At 48.8% G+C, this 18,447-nt stretch overlaps 1 protein-coding gene across 1 annotated transcript in view; it reads left to right on the top strand.

Moving 5' to 3' along the window:
* Nucleotides 1-18,447, top strand: part of KAZN (kazrin, periplakin interacting protein) — a gene marked incomplete at both ends in the record, with an annotated part of 214,706 nt that overhangs the window by 123,089 nt on the left and 73,170 nt on the right. Inside the window, one exon of the mRNA XM_080631247.1 lies at nt 6,906-7,083. Coding sequence (XP_080487373.1) covers nt 6,906-7,083 — 178 coding nt within the window. The remainder of the gene's footprint in view (nt 1-6,905; nt 7,084-18,447) is intronic.

Raw genomic sequence — 18,447 nt, 5'->3', positions numbered from 1 at the left:
CATGCATAGTTTGTACTGAGGGATATGTTAAAACGGAGGGTGGAGCAGTGTTAGATTTTTGTTGAGGTTTTTATAGTGAGATGAAGACATCTTGGCTGCAGCAGGTCAACCGTGTTTGATTGCGTGAGTAATGGCTTAATTCACCTTTCAGTTGCACAGACCAGATGGGAGCTGTGCAATGCTTTGTATCTCTCAGGTGATAGATGTGGTTCATCATCAAGGCCAGGTTGGATGGAGCCTGGAGCAACCTGCCTGTGTCCCTGCCTGTGGCAGGGGGTTGGAACTGGATGAGATTTAGGTCCCTTCCAACCCAAACCAGTCTGGGATTCTGTGATTCATTAATGGGGAGAAACCCCCCAAAATTTGCACTAAATCTGAACAGTTTTATGTTAAGCAGAGACCCTGAAGCTCCTGGGTAACTGCCCTTACAGTTTTATCAAACTAAATAGCAATGAACTGCCCTCAATAGTCACAAAGGCAGAAGCCAAGAGATATTCAAAGTTTGGGGTACCTTGCAGCAGAAGCTCATCACTGACACTAGTACCTGCTTGTGAAAAGCTGTCTGCTGACGTCTTCCCTCTAAACATTTAAATACAAGCAGAACATACACAGATTCATTGGAATGCTGTAATTCATTGGAATGCTGTAATTCATTAAACAAATGTTGGCTTTAATAGGGCCGTGTAGAAAGACTGGTGCCATAGATGCACTCAGCTGTAAAATATGCTGGGGAAGTCATTTGTTTGCAAGGGGTGTAGAAATCTGCTTCCTATTAACAGAGAACGGCTTTACAGGAGAAAAATCTCTGGGATCATATTTTTCCCTCAATTATTCCATCTCAGCGGGATTCCTCAAGGCTTGCGCCAGGTAACTGAAACGTGCCTAAGCTTAGGGGCTGGTTCTGGGGTTTGTTTTGATCCATTAAGCTTGTATCTCGCTGCAGTGATGTAATTCCCTCAGTCTGAGACACTTTATAAACATTAATGGGTTTGTTTTCACAGTCCTGGGGGATGCACAGCACAGGAAGGTCACCGGGACCCTTTCACCAGTGTAGAAATGGAGATGGGGAAATGTGGCACTGCAGCATTGCAGGGAAAACCAGACTGTTCAGCTACATTTTTAACCTCTCCATCATTAGCTGTCTTTAATCTTGGTTTAATAACTTATTAAATAAAGCAGCAGCATTTCAGCTACCGCGCAGCACTAACACATCATAGAATCATAGAATGGTTTGGGTTGGAAAGGACCTTAAAGTTCATCCAGCTCCAACCCCTGCCACGGGCAGGGACCCCTTCCACTGGAGCAGCTTGCTCCAAGCCCCTGTGTCCAACCTGGCCTTGAACACTGCCAGGGATGGGGCAGCCACAGCTTCTCTGGGCACCCTGGGCCAGCGCCTCAGCACCCTCACAGGGAAGAGCTTCTGCCTTATCTCCAACCTGAACTTCCCCTGTTTCAGTTTGAACCCATCACCCCTTGTCCTATCGCTCCAGTCCCTGATGAAGAGTCCCTCGCCAGCATCCTTGTAGCCCTCTTCAGACACCAGAAGCTGCTCTGTCCTTCTCTTCTCCAAGCTGAACAGCCCCAATGTTCTCAGCCTGTCTCCATATGCGAAGTGCTCCAGCCCCTGATCATCCTCATGGGCTCCTCTGGACTTGCCCCAATCAGTAAAGGTTGTGTTAAGATGCTGCTATATACTCCAACAGGGGAAGAAAACAGTTTGTGTTCCATGTTTTAATCATAGAATCCCAGAATGCTTTGAATTGGAAAGGACCTTAAAGCTCATCCAGTTCCAACCCCTGCCACAGGCAGGGACACCTTCCAGTACAGCAGCTTGCTCCAAGCCCCTGTGTCCAACCTGGCCTTGAGCACTGCCAGGGATGGGGCAGCCACAGCTTCTCTGGGCACCCTGGGCCAGTGTCTCTTCCAGTGTTAAGAGAGAGAAGAGGGGAGTCAAATGCAGTTATAAGTACACAAAAATGTGACCTTTGCAGAGGGGGAAAAAGAAAACTGTACACATGAGCAACTCTTTTGACTTTGATGGAATTACTTAGTGGAGGTGTGCTACAGGAGACACTGAACCCAGGGCACACTGTGTTTTTTGCTGCTGAAGTTTGCTGGTCGCTTGGGCTGGATTTTCTTGGTGAGCTTTTCTTTGCTGATGAATGGCCCCACAGATGTCTCTGGTGACATTTGGAAGGTGCCAAACTGCTGCTGTTTGCGCTTCGACGTGCCAGGGTGTAACAAAACAGAGGCACAGAGGAAAAACCCTGCCTTTGGCAATGTTTTATTCCATCACAGAAGGTCCATTTTAAAGGATGTGCTGAAGGAAGCTGTTGATACCCGCAGCCCTTTCAACTGGAATTGTTACTGCAAACAGAGATACATGGAGCAGATGAGGAACTAATGTAAATATACAGACAGAAGGCAATTTTTGGGGGAGGAAGTGAGCACAAGCAGATAAAAAACGATCAACAGAATTTACATTAGCCTGCAGCATCCCAGAGGTCATCATTCTGCAGGATGACACATTGAAATTCAGTTTTATTAAATTCGGGCTGATTATTTAGTTGGAAAAGAAAGGATTTAATCGAATCGAGTCAAAGGGCTGTATTAGATTGCATTCAGCCTTAACACACAAGGCTTTCCTCATTGAGTTAAACTGGCTCCTTTGCATGTTGCACATCTTAAACCGTAAGAAGTGGTGATCTGAATAGCAAATTAAAGTGTTTGGAAGGCTTGAACAGTACTCATGTGCTACTCAGCCCTTTTTCATCTCCTAAACCTTCTCACATTCCCTTTACTGCACCGGTTAGGTTGAAACAAGAGTGAAGATGATGGGTAGTAATCTCAAATCTCCATCCGTGTTTATGCCATCTATATGCTCCTGTGGAATACCCTGCCTGGATGTGATGCTGCTACTGGAACATGTTTCCCAAAATTGAGGGATATTTTCAGGTTTTCAAGGCTACCCCCTTACACCACCTGAAAAGAAGCTAGAGCTGAATGGAGATTTGATATTTATTGACTTGGGTTTCCTGTGTGTCCTTAGGAAATACTCCTGACCTTGCTGTGCCTCATCTGCATGGCCAGAGACTCCCATCCTGCAGGGACATGGACTTGCTGTCTGGGAAAAGCTGGAAATAAGGAAAAAAAAAAAAAGGAAAAAAAAAAAAGGAAAAAAAGAAAAGGCAAAGCGATTTTGGGAAATAATAGGTTTCTAATTTTGGCCATTTAATTAGCTTTTAATTTAATTGTTTTGTTAATTAAAAACTAACAGGAGAAAGGGAACGAGGCCCAATTCATTTCCTAATGCTTCATTTCATCCCAACTTTGAGGATGTCAGCAAAGGAGTAAGAATCAGCACAACCCAAAATAACCTTCAGGTACTTTGAACGTGCACCCTGGTGATATTTCTAATGGTTTAATCCTTCTTGAAGGCATTATTGCTGTTAGAGCACTCTGGGAACACCTTTGCTGACCCATGCTTGTGCCTGCACCCCTCATTTTGTACCCACCTTGAGTTCTGGCAGCTGATATCTCAGGATGCTGACGCTCTGCGCTCCTTCCAGGCAGAAGCTTGGAGAAATCAAATCCTGCTTTGAAAGATCAGAATCGGTTTTAAATGGATCCAACTGATCCCCGGTGAGGGTTTGGGGAGGTTTGGGGAAGGGGAGAAAATCTTCCGAGATATATTCAGGGGAATATCAAAAGAGAAACTGAACATGACCAGGGTTCAGTGTGTGCTGGGCTGCACCCCAAGAGCATGAGCAGCAGCTCAGGGAGGGGATTCTGCTCCTCTACTCTGCTCTCATGGGACCCCACTTGCAGCACTGTGTGCAGTTCTGGTGTCCTTGACATCAGAAGGACATGGAGCTGCTGGAGCAAGTCCAGAGGAGGCTATGAGGATGCTCAGGGGCTGGAGCACCTCCAGTATGGAGCCAGGCTGAGAAAGTTGGGGCTGTTCAGCCTGGAGAAGAGAAGCTGCGTGGAGACCTCAGAGCAGCTTCCAGTATCTGAAGGGGGCTACAAGGATGCTGGGGAGGGACTCTTCATCAGGGACTGTAGTGACAGGACAAGGGGTGATGGGTTCAAACTGAAACAGGGCAAGTTCAGGTTGGAGATAAGGCAGAAGCTCTTCCCTGTGAGGGTGCTGAGGCGCTGGCACAGGGTGCCCAGAGAAGCTGTGGCTGCCCCATCCCTGGCAGTGTTCAAGGCCAGGTTGGACACAGGGGCTTGGAGCAAGCTGCTGTACTGGAAGGTGTCCCTGCCCGTGGCAGGGGTTGGGACTGGCTGAGCTTTAAGGTCCCTTCCAACCCAAACCATTCTATGATTCTATAAACGGACTTGAAGTAATAAGGCAGATTTTTTATAGCAGGTTATTAATTTATGCATGAGTCCACAGTCAACTTTAAGCAACATTTTTTTTTTAAATAGCACACTTGCTAATGCAGAAATTCTCTTGCATTGGTAAGTTAAAGTTTCCAGCCTTGCCAGACGCAACTGGTCTATTACTAAGGTTAGATTTAGAAGCACAGTTGGAACTTTGCTTCAGCAGCTGAATGTGTTCTTGGAGGGCTCAAATCAGCTTTTACCTGATTTTTTATGATAAAAATAATGTGCCAGAACTTTAAATCTGAGTTTCTTTTGCTGAAGCTTACACTTTCTCCAAGTGCAATGACAAAGTTTTGCATATATGCTACTGCAGTTGTACATTCAGGTTATCTGGTTACATCCATAATTCTCTCATTTGCAAGCACAGTTTGCAGCAAATACTCATGCAAATAAGGCATGAAACAGGGCATTTATTTGATTAGAATTCAGTTTCTATATACAGTTAAAGGACTTTATCTCATTCAGGGATGGCTGCATAGATGATGAGTAAAGAATCTCAAATTCTCCTTGAGGGTTGTTTGTCCACCCATTGGGAATTCATTAAGGAAAACAGACCTTCCCACTGGTATTTCAAGTGCCCTTGCCCAGCACTAGTGCTTGGGTTACAGACACTGCTGGAAACTCTCAGTGAAAAATAACTTTCCCTTCAAAATCCACCATACCATGTACCTAAATACTGGATTATCTTCGGTTTGCAAAATCCTTTTACAGATTACAAGGTCTAGATGCTGCTTGACAAGGACTTGGTCCTTTTCACTCTTGGAGAGCTGGCTGTAAGCACGATCCAGATCAGGTCTGGGGTTTTGGGGGACCGGGCATGATCTGAGTGTGTTTTCTCAGCTGACATAATAGATTTACCTTATATGTGTTCCTAAAAGCTGTCTGGGGACACTCAAGCCAAACCCCTCAGCTTCTGCAGAGCCACATCCCAGCACTCCCTGGGGACAGTCCCTGTAGGACAGTGACATGCTGCTGCTTTATCCCATCTCAAGCCTCTCCCAGTGTTATTCTCTTTGCAGCTCACTGAGTGAGGAACCCTTTTCTATGGTTTTTACTGCATTTTGGCTACGGTCTCTGCATTACCAGTGATGGCGCAGAAGGGCATCCTTCAAGTTCAAGGAACTGCCCCAAATTCTCAGTGGGTTCAGCCAAACGCCTGAGCTTAGGCAAAAATTGGAGGGTTTACAACACGGGCAGGACTGTTTCCCTCCCTTTCCTTAAGGATTGTGATTTTCTCTGGCTTTTCCCTCGGTAAGAGCCCTTCCTCACCGGCTCTGCTTCCCACACCCACTGACATTCTGCAGGGCCCACACTGTTCCTAAACCCCCCAGTTCCTAAACCTCTTTATGAACTTTTGGAGGCGCACATGGCTCAGGCAAAGCCACTCAGTGCTGCTGCCTGTGGCTTTCAGAAGCGGGGATGCTGCAGCCGTGCAGGTTTGCAGAGCAGCACGGATTCACTGCGGCGGGGACGGAGCCTGCCTGCACCGCTGCCTTGCTGAGGATGCTCAGGATGCAGCTCTGCAGGCTCGCTGCAGCCCAGGCCCTGGCAAACACGCAAGTGGATCTCTCGGAGGCATTGATAGGGAAACATCAGCGCTCCCTCTAGCAGTCGCCAGCGATGATACCAAATCATTCTCCATTTTTCACCCAGGGTTCGTGCCACATGAACCGTCAGCATAAGGGCTCTCGCATTATCGCACTGACAGAACACAGGTTGCTCTTCCCTCCCACCCAGTCCTTCCACGGGGAGTTTTGGAGCCCATTTCACCTCCACCTGCTGTTGGGGATGCACCTTTTGGGGTGAACCTGAACCCAGCTCCCAGAAAGGCACTTGGCTGAGCAGCGGTTTCAGCACATGGGCTGCGGGCACTGCAGCACTCACCGCAGTGCCCCTAAACTTCCCGAGGTGGGGAACTGGAGGGTCCTGCTATAAATGCAGCGCTGCCACAGGGCTCCCCCCACCCCCTGGCAGCAAGGAGCAGCTGGGGGGGGGGCGCTACAGGAAGGGGGTGCACCCCCCTTTGCACAGCACTCCTCTTTGTATCCCCCTCTCACAGCACCCCCTGGCGCAGCCCCCTCCCCATTGCTCCCTACACGCACAGCCCCCATTGCACTCCCCTTTTGCACATCTCCCTCCCCTTTACGCACCCGTCACACAGACCCCCCCCCCCCCCTTGCACGGCCCCCTTCACACAGCCCCCTCCCCTCGCTTCTCCCCTCCCGTTCCCCCACTTTGCATGCCCCCCCCCCCAGCACAGCCCTCTCACTTCCCCCCCCCCCCTTCCCTTGCACGGCTCTCACCCCCTCCAAAGCCCTCTCCCATTCACAACCCCTTCCCCTCGCTCCCCCCCTCCGGCACAGCCCCCTCCCCTATCCCCACAGCCCCGCCCCTTCTCCCAGCCCACTCCCCCCTCCCACCGTTCCCCCTCCGGCAGCCCCTTCCCGCCTCCCCCCCCCCCCCCCGCCGCTCCCGCTCTCTCACCTCTCTCCTCCTCTTCCTCCTTCCCCCAGGCCAAAATCCTGCACATGATGGACGACAACAAGCAGCTGGCGCTGCGCATCGACGGGGCGCTGCAGGCGGCGGGGCAGGAGGTGACGGCGCTGCGCGCTGAGCTGGCCGCCACCGGCCGCCGCCTGGCCGAGCTGGGCAGCGACCCGGCCATGGAGCACGGCCCCCACAGCGCGCAAGGTGAGAGGAATGAGGGGCGAAGGGGAGGTAGGGGGTGTCTTTCCGCGGCCGCCGTTGGGGAACTGCGTCCGTTCGTGGCTGGTTTTCATCATCTGTTTTGGGGTTTCGGGGTGCTGGGGGGTTCCCGGTGCGTCCCGTCGAGACCCGGCTCCATCCGCCGGTGGTGGATTCATTCCTCTCAGGTTTTGAGCAGGCTGCGAATTCCATGCAGCTTCTTCCGCCTCTTAAAGCTCCAGCGCGAGCCCCCACCCACCCAAATAGAGACACCACCCCCCCCCCCCCGCTTCTCCCTCCTCATCCCCCCATCCCCAGCGCGGTGCTCGACCCCTGCCGCGGCCCCGCACGCCGGCTCCCGGGTACCCCGCTCCCGTAACCGGTTTCGTAATTCGGTCGGGAAGCAGCCATGTTACAGCCGCGTTCCGGCCCCGCCGCTCCCCGCTGCCGCCGGCCCGGGGCTGCCCCCGGGGCCCGGCACGTCCCATCGCCGGTCGGGGCGGAGGCGGGACCCGGGGACGGGGGCTTCGGCTGTCCCGGAGGAGCAGAGCTCGGTGCTGGCTGCACGGAGCCTACCCACGGCGTGGCTTTAACTCAGTGTGGGGCTTGCACAGCCCCTGTGCAATACACACACCTCTCTTCTGCCCTTGAACCCTCACAAAAGTTGTGCCCAGGTCTCGGAGCTGGAGCAGCGGAAGCTGAGCGTGAAAAACAGGGTGCAGTTGGAGTGATTTGTGCTCTTGGCTTTGAGTGAAGGTTAGCGAACGAACGGGGTCCGGGCTGCTTCTGCAGTGCTTTTGGTGGGGTTTGGCTCTCACCTGGCTGAAATTCGCCGTTTCCTGCTAATCAAAGTAGTGCTGCCATGACTGCTACTTCAGAAGCGTGGAAATACAAATATATGTATATACCGTTGCCGAATAATTGCAGGTTTGCCTGACAGTTCACCCTGGAGCAGCCTTGGTGTCAGAGCTAAAATAGTGCCAGCCCTCCTAGTTCCCGGTAACTGAACTGAATTTACACCTGGGTGATAAAAACATCAATAGCTGTTACTTACTTGTTACTTATTTACTGCAAGCATCTCTTGCAGTTATTTGGGTTATATAGGTGTTATTTAACAGTTGCATTTCTGTTAAGCTGTAGGATTTTAAAGGTAATGATGGGCATCCTTGCTTCTTTCAGCCCACCACTGGTGTGGTGGTGGTGTGACATTAATGCAGATGGATTTAGAGGGTTTAATGTGTGGATTTGTTCCATCTGCTTGTTGTGTGTAGCTGGTTTGGCAGCAGGGGTGTGGTGTGTGAATTCCACTCCTTAAACAAAGTTAATCAGTCATCAGTTGGGTCTGTTGGGCAGCAGGAGCTGGACCCAGCAGAGCTTCCTGGTCGCTGCAGGTATGCGGGGAGCGCAGTTACGTGTGAGGTCAGGTATGTTCAGAGCTGATACGCATAGTGCTTGTTGGTATAATGAGAACTGCACCCTTCCATGTGCTGCATCCAGGCTGCTGAGATGCTTTTCTGTTATAAGAATCTGCTGAAAGGGCAGCAGGATGATGCCTTCCTTTCCTGACTCTGGAATGCAGCTGGGAATGCGCTGTGGAGGGCACCATTGTGACTCTGGAAATACAGCCTTGCAGCTAGAAAAGCAGGTGAAATCCTTTGGCTGCTCGTGCACACACCTATTTCAGTGTCTGCTTCGTGTTTTGTTTTGTTTCCTCTCCATAGAACTTGTAGAGGGACACATGTTTTTGCAGGGGGCAGTGCATTTGTTCCTGCATGTGCCTGAGTGAAGAGGGATGTGTGTGTCAGGGTTTTCCTCAGAGGTTGTCTATTCTGTTGAGTGATGGAAAAACTCCTCTTTGGAGTTCCTTTACTCTTGCCATGCTGGAAAACAGTTGGTATGTGGTAATGGTGCCATAGAAGTGTGTGTTTCTCCTTAATAACTACAATTGCACGTATGCTGGAGTTGTGAGGTCCCTGTGACCAGTGGCAAAGAGTGGTCGTGTCTTACGCTGGGTGTAAGACCAGCATCTTTAGCACTTGCTGCAATTGCTGGAGCGTTCATTCCATCTCCCTGCTCTAAGTTGGCAAATTTGGCTCAGAGTGCTGATGGCTGGGAGTGAGGATGCTTTCCAGCAAGGAAGACTCCATGACCTTGTAGCTGTAGATGCATTTTTTTCCCCCGTCCCAATGAGCTGAAGAGGCTGTTATTTAAAATGTGATGTGTCCAGCCATGTACCACTGGGGTGTAACAGAAGCCAATTAGTTAAGTGTAAAATTGCATCTGAAGAGCATTAGTGAGGAGAAGGGGGGAAAGTACTTGGTTTCCACAGAACCCACTGATTAGATACACTCTGTTTTGGGTTTCTTCCCTACATTTGGTACTATTGTTTCTATACTGCCATAAATGCTCTCCTACATCACTGTTTGTACAGACAGGCCCAAGTTATCTGTAGTGAGCCTTATGCTTTTCGTCAAGGATTTTGAGACACTGTTCAGAAGGATGGGGTGAAGACAAGTCTCTCTGAATAGCTGTTGTGTGTCTCCTAAGTAGGAGGGTTGCCAAGCTGCTTGATTTACAAAATACATGAGTGGAAGGCAGGAGGCTTGAATCGGATGGGAAACTGCTTACCTGCGAGTGCAAATGTGGGATGTGCTGGTGGGATGGATGCGTGGCGGGAATCTGCTGTGGTCCTGGTGGAGAATCACATGGTGGAATTGTCAGGTCCCTTTGCTTAGTGTGGGAAGGAGCCTGGTGATCTCGTGGGTCACATGAGAGGAGGTAAATGCGCACCTCTGTGTTATGCTCAGTAATTAACACTCAGTTTGTGAAGTGTGTTGTTTGTATAATTATGGTGCAGCTTGAGACAGCTCAAGGTAATAACTCAGTCCCTTCGTGCACACCGAGGCTTTTCTCCACAATGCCCTGTTTTTGCAGCAGCGAGGTGCGCTTGGTTTACCCAATGTACAACAGAGCTGGAGGAATTCAGCAACAAGGGAGAGGAGGAGCGGATGGTGGGCGTGCGTAGGTAGGCAGGCATGGAACTTGTTTATTGTTAACAGTCCTTAGCGTGAGTGTTAAACACCCAAACTCTCAGCCCTGAGTCTTTTCTAAACGGTGAGTTTGCTGAAAGAAGTATTTTGGCTGCAGCCTCTTGTCTAAAGCTGGATACAGCTCAGGGTGGAAATCAATACTTCACGTCCCTGGCGCTTAGCGCAGCAATTACAGGCAGCTCTCGGTAACATCACTGCAGCCGTGTGTCAGCACCCTCGTGTTTGGATTCTTGTTTGAATTAGAATGGCTTGAATTAATTGCAAGTGAAAGGTGAACCCTGTGGTCCAGGTCAGGCTGCAGTGGCAGCGGGATGCAGGGATGCAGGCAGAGTATCGCAGCAAGTGCTGCTGCAGCTTAATGGCCCCTGTTCATGCTGGGTGCACCTCTGGGCTTTTGGGTTAGGGTCATTGCTGAATCTACACCTTTATTTTCAGTAGTTGGAAGTAAAAGTAAGATCCATGGGAAAATGAGGAGTTTGGGTGTAAGGACTTGCCATGCTGAATCATAGAATTGCTGCCTGCTTTGGGTTGGAAGGGGCCTTAAAGCTCATCCGGTTCCAGCTCTCTGCCATGGGCAGGGGCACCTTCCACTAGAGCAGTTTGCTCTAAGCCCCGTCCAATGTGGCTTTGAACACTGCCAGGGATGGAACATTTACCACTGCTTTGGGCAGCCTGCTCAGGCGGTTGGTCCTTTTAACCTGTTGTTTTTGCTTTAGTCTCCTCCCTGCGTTAAGTGGAAAACACCTTAGTTAATTAATGTTGATAAAGTGCTTGAAGATGTAAAACACAATCAATAGCTGAGTGTTATTAATAATATCTCCTTCAGCATTGGGCTTATCATGCTTTCTATTTCAGAGCGTCAGTGGTGTGCGGTGGTCGCTGTGTCCCTGTGTAGAGCTGGGGGTGGTGGGGTTTGCATGGCCACTATCGAAGTTCAGCTGGGAAGAGAGCAGGAGCTGCACCCTGCTCCTGGAAGCAAGGATTTCTCCTCCTTGCTGCGCTGTGATCGCAGGTGTGTGCAGCATAAGGAAGATTGCAGTTGTGTCTTGGTGCTTGGTGAGACCGAAGGCCTGGGAGGGCCTTTATGACAGCCAAACGCAGGGTTTTTCTCTTTTTTTGTCTTTGATCTCTCTATACTTTCGCAGCTACAATGCAAAGACTTTGACTTTTGCCCAGGAGGCAATCAGTTACCTCTGTGCTATTGCTATTTTGTGAGTAATCATCTCAGGCTGTTGAAAATGTACCTTTTTCATCTTTTCGCAAATCTTCCCTGCTGTTTGTTCTTCCAGAGCTTGAGAGCTGCTACTGTAAAGGAACCTGAGGAATTTGTATACTGTCAGGTGCTGGGAGTCTTGCTGTACTAATACTTTTCCTAATAATTTCCTACTTTATTTACCTCTATCCCGCATAGTTCCCAGAGTGAGGAGCAATTAGTTTCATGCTCTAAAACAATTGCCTGCGCTGGGAAATAAATCCGTGCATAGCAATATTCACATGGTTGGTTTAGATGCAAGGAACTGGCTGCAGACAGCACTTCAGGTCCCCATTAATACAGGAAAATCTGCATCTTAATATGAAACCCTGTTTGATGCTGAGAGAGGCTTTGCAGCTGGGGGGCTCATTGACCAGCCGCTGAGGACAAATGCCTTTCCTCAAGTGGTTCCTGCTTTTCTCCTTGCACCAAACAGGGCTGAAATACCTTGCTATAAGTTAGGCACTGAACCTCAGCACCAGCGTGACATAGAGCAAAGCTTCAGTCTCCAGCTTATTAAAATTCAATTCTCATAATTTCTTGTTGACAGTGAAGCATGAGATAAGAGCTGTTGGTACTGACACAGCAGCTTGCAGAACTGGAGTGCTTGTAACGTAGCGCAGCGTGTGGAGCCAGGCTCTGCTTACCTCTGTGCACAAACCCTGGGGAATCGATCAATCAGGGACCTTGGTTTTAGGCTACATCCTCACCCGTAGGATGGTGAAGGCTCAGGGAGCTGCTCCTTACTGCTTTGCAATCTATTGCTGCTTTCTCTTGCTGTATAATTTTGCTTGAGTCTTTATGGCTGATGCTTTCAGGTATTGAGATGAATTTTGTGGAAGCAACAGGTCTGGAGGCTTTAAGCTAGACAAATGCATATTTTTGATGTTGGGAGTTGTGTTCTGTGTTAGGTGGAATGGATTTAGCTTTCTTTATTATCAGCAGAGCTGAGCTGTCTCACCAGAATACAGCCATTGAATAACTGCTTCTGAAAGCATTGGCTGAATTCCTTTCCAGAGTCAGTTTGTTTGCAGGAGTTGCAAAGGAGAGGAAAAGCTCTTCCCAAAGTTTTCCTTGTGCACCCCTGGCCCAGCAGGGTAATTGGAGGCTTGGGGAATATGAGGGTTTGGGGGTGCCTCCCCTGGGGTGAGAGGCTGAGTGATGGTGTCAGGCTGTGAACCAAGGGGACCTGAGATAACAGAGACTGTGGAAGGACAAAGCACTACTGGATAAGGGCAACTTTGCAGAGGAATTGATCATTATTGAGTATGACACTGGCTGGAAGCAGCAGCTCCCAGGGTCATCCTGATACCCCAGTGCCCCTCAGCTCTGCTCTGTGGCTTCAGTAATCTGATAAACTGGATATTTCTCTAATCTTGTTAGTCCTGTCGTTCCCTGGCTTGCTGGGATGGGACAGAGCTGCCTGTGTGTGGTGCAGGCGGACTGCTCCCAGCTGAGCCTCCGTGTGGGTGGCTTTTGAGGCAGGTTTCTGGTTTTTTGGATGTGCCTGATGAAGTTTCTGTGTCTGAAACCACTTAATTGCAAAGACCTCAGCTTTGGAGTGCAGAAGATGAGCTGCAGCAGGGAGCTGAGTTTGCATAGAGCACCTGAGAGTTGGGCTCTTGTCATTAGGATTTTGGATGCCTGTGAGGTGTGAAAGCTGCAGCATGCAGGGCTGTGTTTGCCCTGAGATATGGAAAACACTATTGAGTTTTCCTTTTCAGGTGTGTGGTCAGCTGCAGATTTCAAGTACATGCAACACCACAGCTACAGTTTGCTTTTGGATTGCTTGGACAATGGGAAAGGAGCAGAGATGCCCACAGAAGTATGAAGTGGAATGTGATGCTGTTGTAAAGGCATCGTGGATCTCCTGTAGGCACCCATTAGACCCGACATTTGGGAGAAGATCAACCTTATCATTGAAGAAGCTAGAGGGACTGAGTGATCCCCTGCTGTGGCATGACTGCATCCTGGTCTTGGAGAGTAGCTTGTGACTCTTGCTTCCTTTCTGAAATGAGTATCTCTTTTGAGGGCACCTGTAAATCCATTTCTCGCCCTTCTCAGTCCTCATGGAGTCGTTGTCCCTGGCATCTATTCATGCTGCTTGTGCCTCTAAATCAGAATTTCACAGGTTTTGCAGGCTGCACCCGGGAGCTGAACTTTTGGGGTTATCTCATGTGTCACAGCCTTTGCTGCTGCTGTCCCTGGGGATGTGCTCCTCTCCTGCGCAATCTCTGCTTTATTGTCCCTCTTCTCTGGGTGGCATCTGAAGGAGAATCCCAAACGTCTCCATCACCTCCTCTCTTGTGAGAGTGTGCATCCTCCCTCACTGGGGAGTTCAGTGGCCTTTCTACAGAAAATAGCATGCACTGGAGGGGGGTGGAGGGAATAGTGTTTAGTCTGAATACGTGTGATCTGTAGGATGTAAAGAGAGCAAGCGAAGCACAATGCTCTGCTGATGCCTATTTCTGACTTCCTTTTGCAATGGCAATCAAACCTGGAGAGCTGACACTGCTATAGAGAAGTGTTTCTTTGCAGAGAAGATGAAATGGAGCTTGTGCCTCTGCAGCAGCAGATTGAGACCATTTAGACAATGTTTGAGGTTTGTAACCAAGAACTGCTCCAACACTTGAGTCTCTGGTTTCATTTGCCTTTAAATTCTTGCCAAAACATGGGATTTGCAGAAGTGGACCTGTCTTTCTGATGCTAAGAACCTGCACTGGCCAGTTTGTTAACTTGCTAACCAAGTCCTGTGGCCACCTTACAACTGGAGGATTTTCCAGCAGTGAGTGCATGCAAGCGTGCATGTCAGTGAAGCACACTTCTGCTCCAGCCTGCTGTTTAAGCAAACTGTCCATCGTCCTCCCCTGGAAATTACCTGGGAAAAATCGTGTGGAGTTACTGATGGCCTTTGCCAATGGGCCCAGTGCTGGGTCTGTGCTGTAGAATCAATGAGGTTGGAGAAGGCCTTTAAGATCAAGTCTAACTGTTCCCCCATCACTGCCAAGTTCACCATTAAACTGTATCACTGAGGGCCTCAGCTACACGTTTCAGCCATGCAGCAGGCTAATTGCCCTAAGGAACAGCTTCTCTTGCTCCCTTTTAGCAGCAGAGTGTCTTAATATGCTTAGTTTGGTGGTGTGTTCTCATTCAGGTGTGCACAAGAGCATTGCATACACTTTAGGGATGGGTTAAAAGGTCTTTGTAAGATTCTGCTTTCATGCTTGGGCTGGTTGGAGCAGTCTCTGCCCTCCCTCCCATCACAAAGCAGTGTTTTTCCCAGGATATTTCTGATTGCTGTAAGATACTGCTGCGGGTCAAAATTTGCTACAGGGTCACAAGCATGGGAAGTGTTTGCCTGTTTTCCAGGGAGATGTGCTGTGTTAGGGGTGGCAAGCAAAGCGAATTGATTTTAGGAATAGATTTGAGGAACCTATTTTTGATGTCTCGATTTAGACGGTCTAGACACTCTCTGAAGTTGCAGGAGGGGGAAAAAGAGCATCTTAAAAGAAACCTCTAGGACTGCTATAAAGGTTTTGGGGGACTACATGGAGGTTTTGTGTAGGAAAATGCATTTTGAATGTTGAATAACAGCTGCCCTCTGATGTGGAAGCTGGGAAGGCACAGCATGTCCTGGCATGGCCATCACAGCCTGCTGTGTGTGCTGGAGAAGACCTTATGGGACCCGTTCTCAGCTCATCTTGCACATCTGCAGCACTTCTCTGGGGTGACCCCTCATCAAGGAGGAACAGAGCCTGGCTCTGAGGTGCTCTTGGGTATCAGATGCTCCCTGGGTGACAGCAGCACATTCACAAAACAGATTCCTCCTCCTGTGGTGGCAAAGTACTTCCTCTGTGTATTTGGCATTGTTTGTTCTAGCCTTAAACACACCCAATTACTTGTCTTTATGTTTCCCTATTACTGCATTATCTGCTTGGGCAAAAGCTGTTGCTTTATCCACCTGCAGGTTCTTCACGTTAATTCCCTGAACTTTTACATCCCTCCATAATGTGTCTGGAGTTGTTAAATGGCTTTTCCCAACTTGTCATGATTCTTTGCTGCCCATGTGATGGCTCAGGCAGCAGAAGGTGTGGGAACCGTTTCAGGTGGAGATGCGATGTGCTCCCTGCAAGTGCACTTGCACTATATGATTGAATCTGCAAAGATCATTGCCATCCTTGGGTATGGAGCTCATTTTAGAGCCACGCAGGGGTTTGTTCAAATGAGTTTGTTTCCTGCATGACCTGCCTTTGTGGTCAAGAAGCATCTAAAACTGACAGTTTTGGGTGAGAGGGCTGAGTAATGGAGTTCCTCAGTTTCAATGAAAAGCAGAGGGAGGTGGTGGGGCTGAAGCTTCTGTGGGAAAATCCATCAAAACCAGAAGCTCATAGCAGCATGGGTCTGAGAAACCTATTTTTTCAACCTATTTAGTAGAAAAAAGCTGTATTTAATGCCACAAAGGCATATTTTGGAGTGATGTGTTGATATGTAGGCAAAGATGCTGCAGGATTTGTTAATCACAAAGTACCCAGGCAGTGGCTGTGTTGGCATCAGGGTGGATTCCTGCAGGGCCCTGGATGCTTTTGTACGCGGATGCTTTTGGTTGGTTTTTGGAGCAGTTGGGAGAGGTGGTGGTGGGGATGAGCGATGGGATGGGGGGGAGCTGAGTGGCATCATCTCCTCCTGGGGATGTCCTCTGCTTGGTGCCCAGTGCTGCCTGTCCTGGTTTAGGAGCTGCTGAATGAGCAGGCTTCAGAGGGGAAGAACGGATTGAATGGGGCACACTGGAACAGGATTATGAGCTGCCACCTTGCCCATGTTTTCATGCTCATGTCATGGAGTGGCTTTGGTCCAGCCCTGGGACTGGAGCTCCCAGAAGTTGCTTACAAGCTGCTCAGGTTATGTAAAGGTCTGCCTGCTCCCCAGAGCAAGGCATATGGACCCTGGGCACATCACTGGCAGCTGCTGAGGTTGCTTCAAGTGTGGCCCCAAATACAATTTATTGTTGCTTTCAGGCAGAGCAAAGCTTCAAAAAGTACTTTTGCCACCACTGCGTAGAACCATTCAGTGCTCTGTTCCTCATTGGACGTGCATAATTTCTTGAGGGTATTTTGGCAAATAATCTACTTTTAACACATCTCCTACACCCTGCTTATCACTGTGCTTTCTGAGTGCAGTCATTAGGGACTGGTTTGATTTTGGGATGAAATTCCTCTGATGGGTGCATTTGCTCTGCAGCAGCGGAACATCTTAGATTCAGCAGTACATGTATGGCAGGATTAATGGTTTGAATACCTTGTAGGCTCCTTAAAGGTTCTTTTCTTTTTCATTTGAATGAAGCCATATTATCTTGGGCTGAGGTTTATTTGATGCTGTTGTGGTTTGTGAACTGTAGTGCTTCCTGTGCTGTCAGTGTTGGACTGCTGCATGTGAGTGTCTGTAGCCCCTGGAATCATAGAATGGTTTGGGTTGGAAATGACCTTAAGATCATCCAGTTCCAACCCCCCTGCCATGGGCAGGGACACCTTCCACTGAACCGTGTAACCCAAGGCTTTGTCCAGCCTGGTCTTGAAATAGCCTGATGTTAAATCTGGATAAATAGTTGTGACTATTTTATATTAGTTTAGTTTGGATAGGGGGAGCATGTGTAAAAAGAAGCTGTGAGAGCTCTGCCTGTTCATCAGTCCAACAAGAACATGGTAATAGCCATGGTAATGCAGGATTAAAAACCCGTCTGCAGATAAAGCATTAACTCCACTTGTTGCAGCATTGAATGATCCAGATGATATCAGGTAAGCAGAGCTGGGTGGTGTGCCAGTGCGAGCCTGTCAGCACACACATCTCTCACCTCAGCACAAAATTGAGTCAAACCTTGCTTTGCACAGTCACGTTTTGCAGTGGATGTAGATATTGCACAGGGAGGAATCAAGCAAACGCTCACTAGTGAGAGACCCTTCTTGGATGGGCTTGGGATAGTATTTGGGGATAGACTTGCAAGGCTGCAGCTTATTTCAGGAGCTTTATTAACGTGCTGTTAGACCCGGTTCTTGGACACATGGAATTTGGTGCTGCTGCTAAGGTTTAGTTCCTTTAACTTTGAAGGGTCGTTTCCACCCCTTGTTGCCACCCTCACATCAGGAGATGGTACCATCTCTGGGAGAACGTGGAGGACCTGACCCAGGTCTTTGCCACAGCACGAGCCAAGCCCATGGGGTTGAAAGTTCTGGTGAGGTATTTTGGCATCTCTGTGGTTGCGGCAGCCTGCCCCTTGGTCAGGACATACGTGAGGGGCTTTGGCTGTTGGGTGATACTTGCTGCAGGAGCTCATGGCCACTGTCATCACTGGCTGAGTGCTTGATCCTCTGGTGTATTCTGAGCTGAAGCAGTTGAGATTTTGGGCAGTCTTGGAAGAGGAAAATGATCAGAGCCTTGAGGACTTGTGACTTATGCCAGTTCCTTTTAGTTGCAGCTGCACATAAAGACTCCAAATTTGGGACATTTTGCTTCACTGCAGTTTTTGTGAGGTAGCTTTCATTTGCTAATTCCTTTTTGGTCATTACTGCTGATGTAAGTACAAGCTTATTCTGCAGCAGTGTTTTGCATCTTTCCTGGACTTGAATCAGTGAATGAGTGTGGATATCTTTGGGACAATCTGGCAAAGAGAGGGGAAGTGAAAAATCTGGAGTGATACTCTAAAGGTAATTTTGTTTATGGTTTCTTTTAATATGAATGGTCCAAGTCACTTATTAAACCAAGTATCTTGAGTGAGAGGGGTGAGGTGGGTATTGCTGGCTCTGAGTAGATGATGTGAGTGGATGTAGTGGTGGAGATAACTGGTAGGAAATTATTAAACACACTCTGGTTCCTCTGGGGGTGTGTTTTCAGTGTATCTTGAAGTTCTTTAAGTGTGTGTATGCAGTTCAGAGAGTAATACCATTAATTAGACCTACAAGAAAGACTAATAAAGAAGTATAACCCTCTATAGTATACAGGATTTATCCCTGATTAGCAGAGCTGCTCAGATCTCATTGTAAATCTGTGCATAAGTCATTAGAAGACCAGTAGCAA

Source organism: Psittacula echo (assembly GCF_963264785.1).
Source record: "Psittacula echo genome assembly, chromosome: 17".
NCBI classification, from domain to species: Eukaryota; Metazoa; Chordata; class Aves; order Psittaciformes; family Psittacidae; genus Psittacula; species Psittacula echo.
This window is presented reverse-complemented; position numbering and strand designations above follow the sequence as displayed.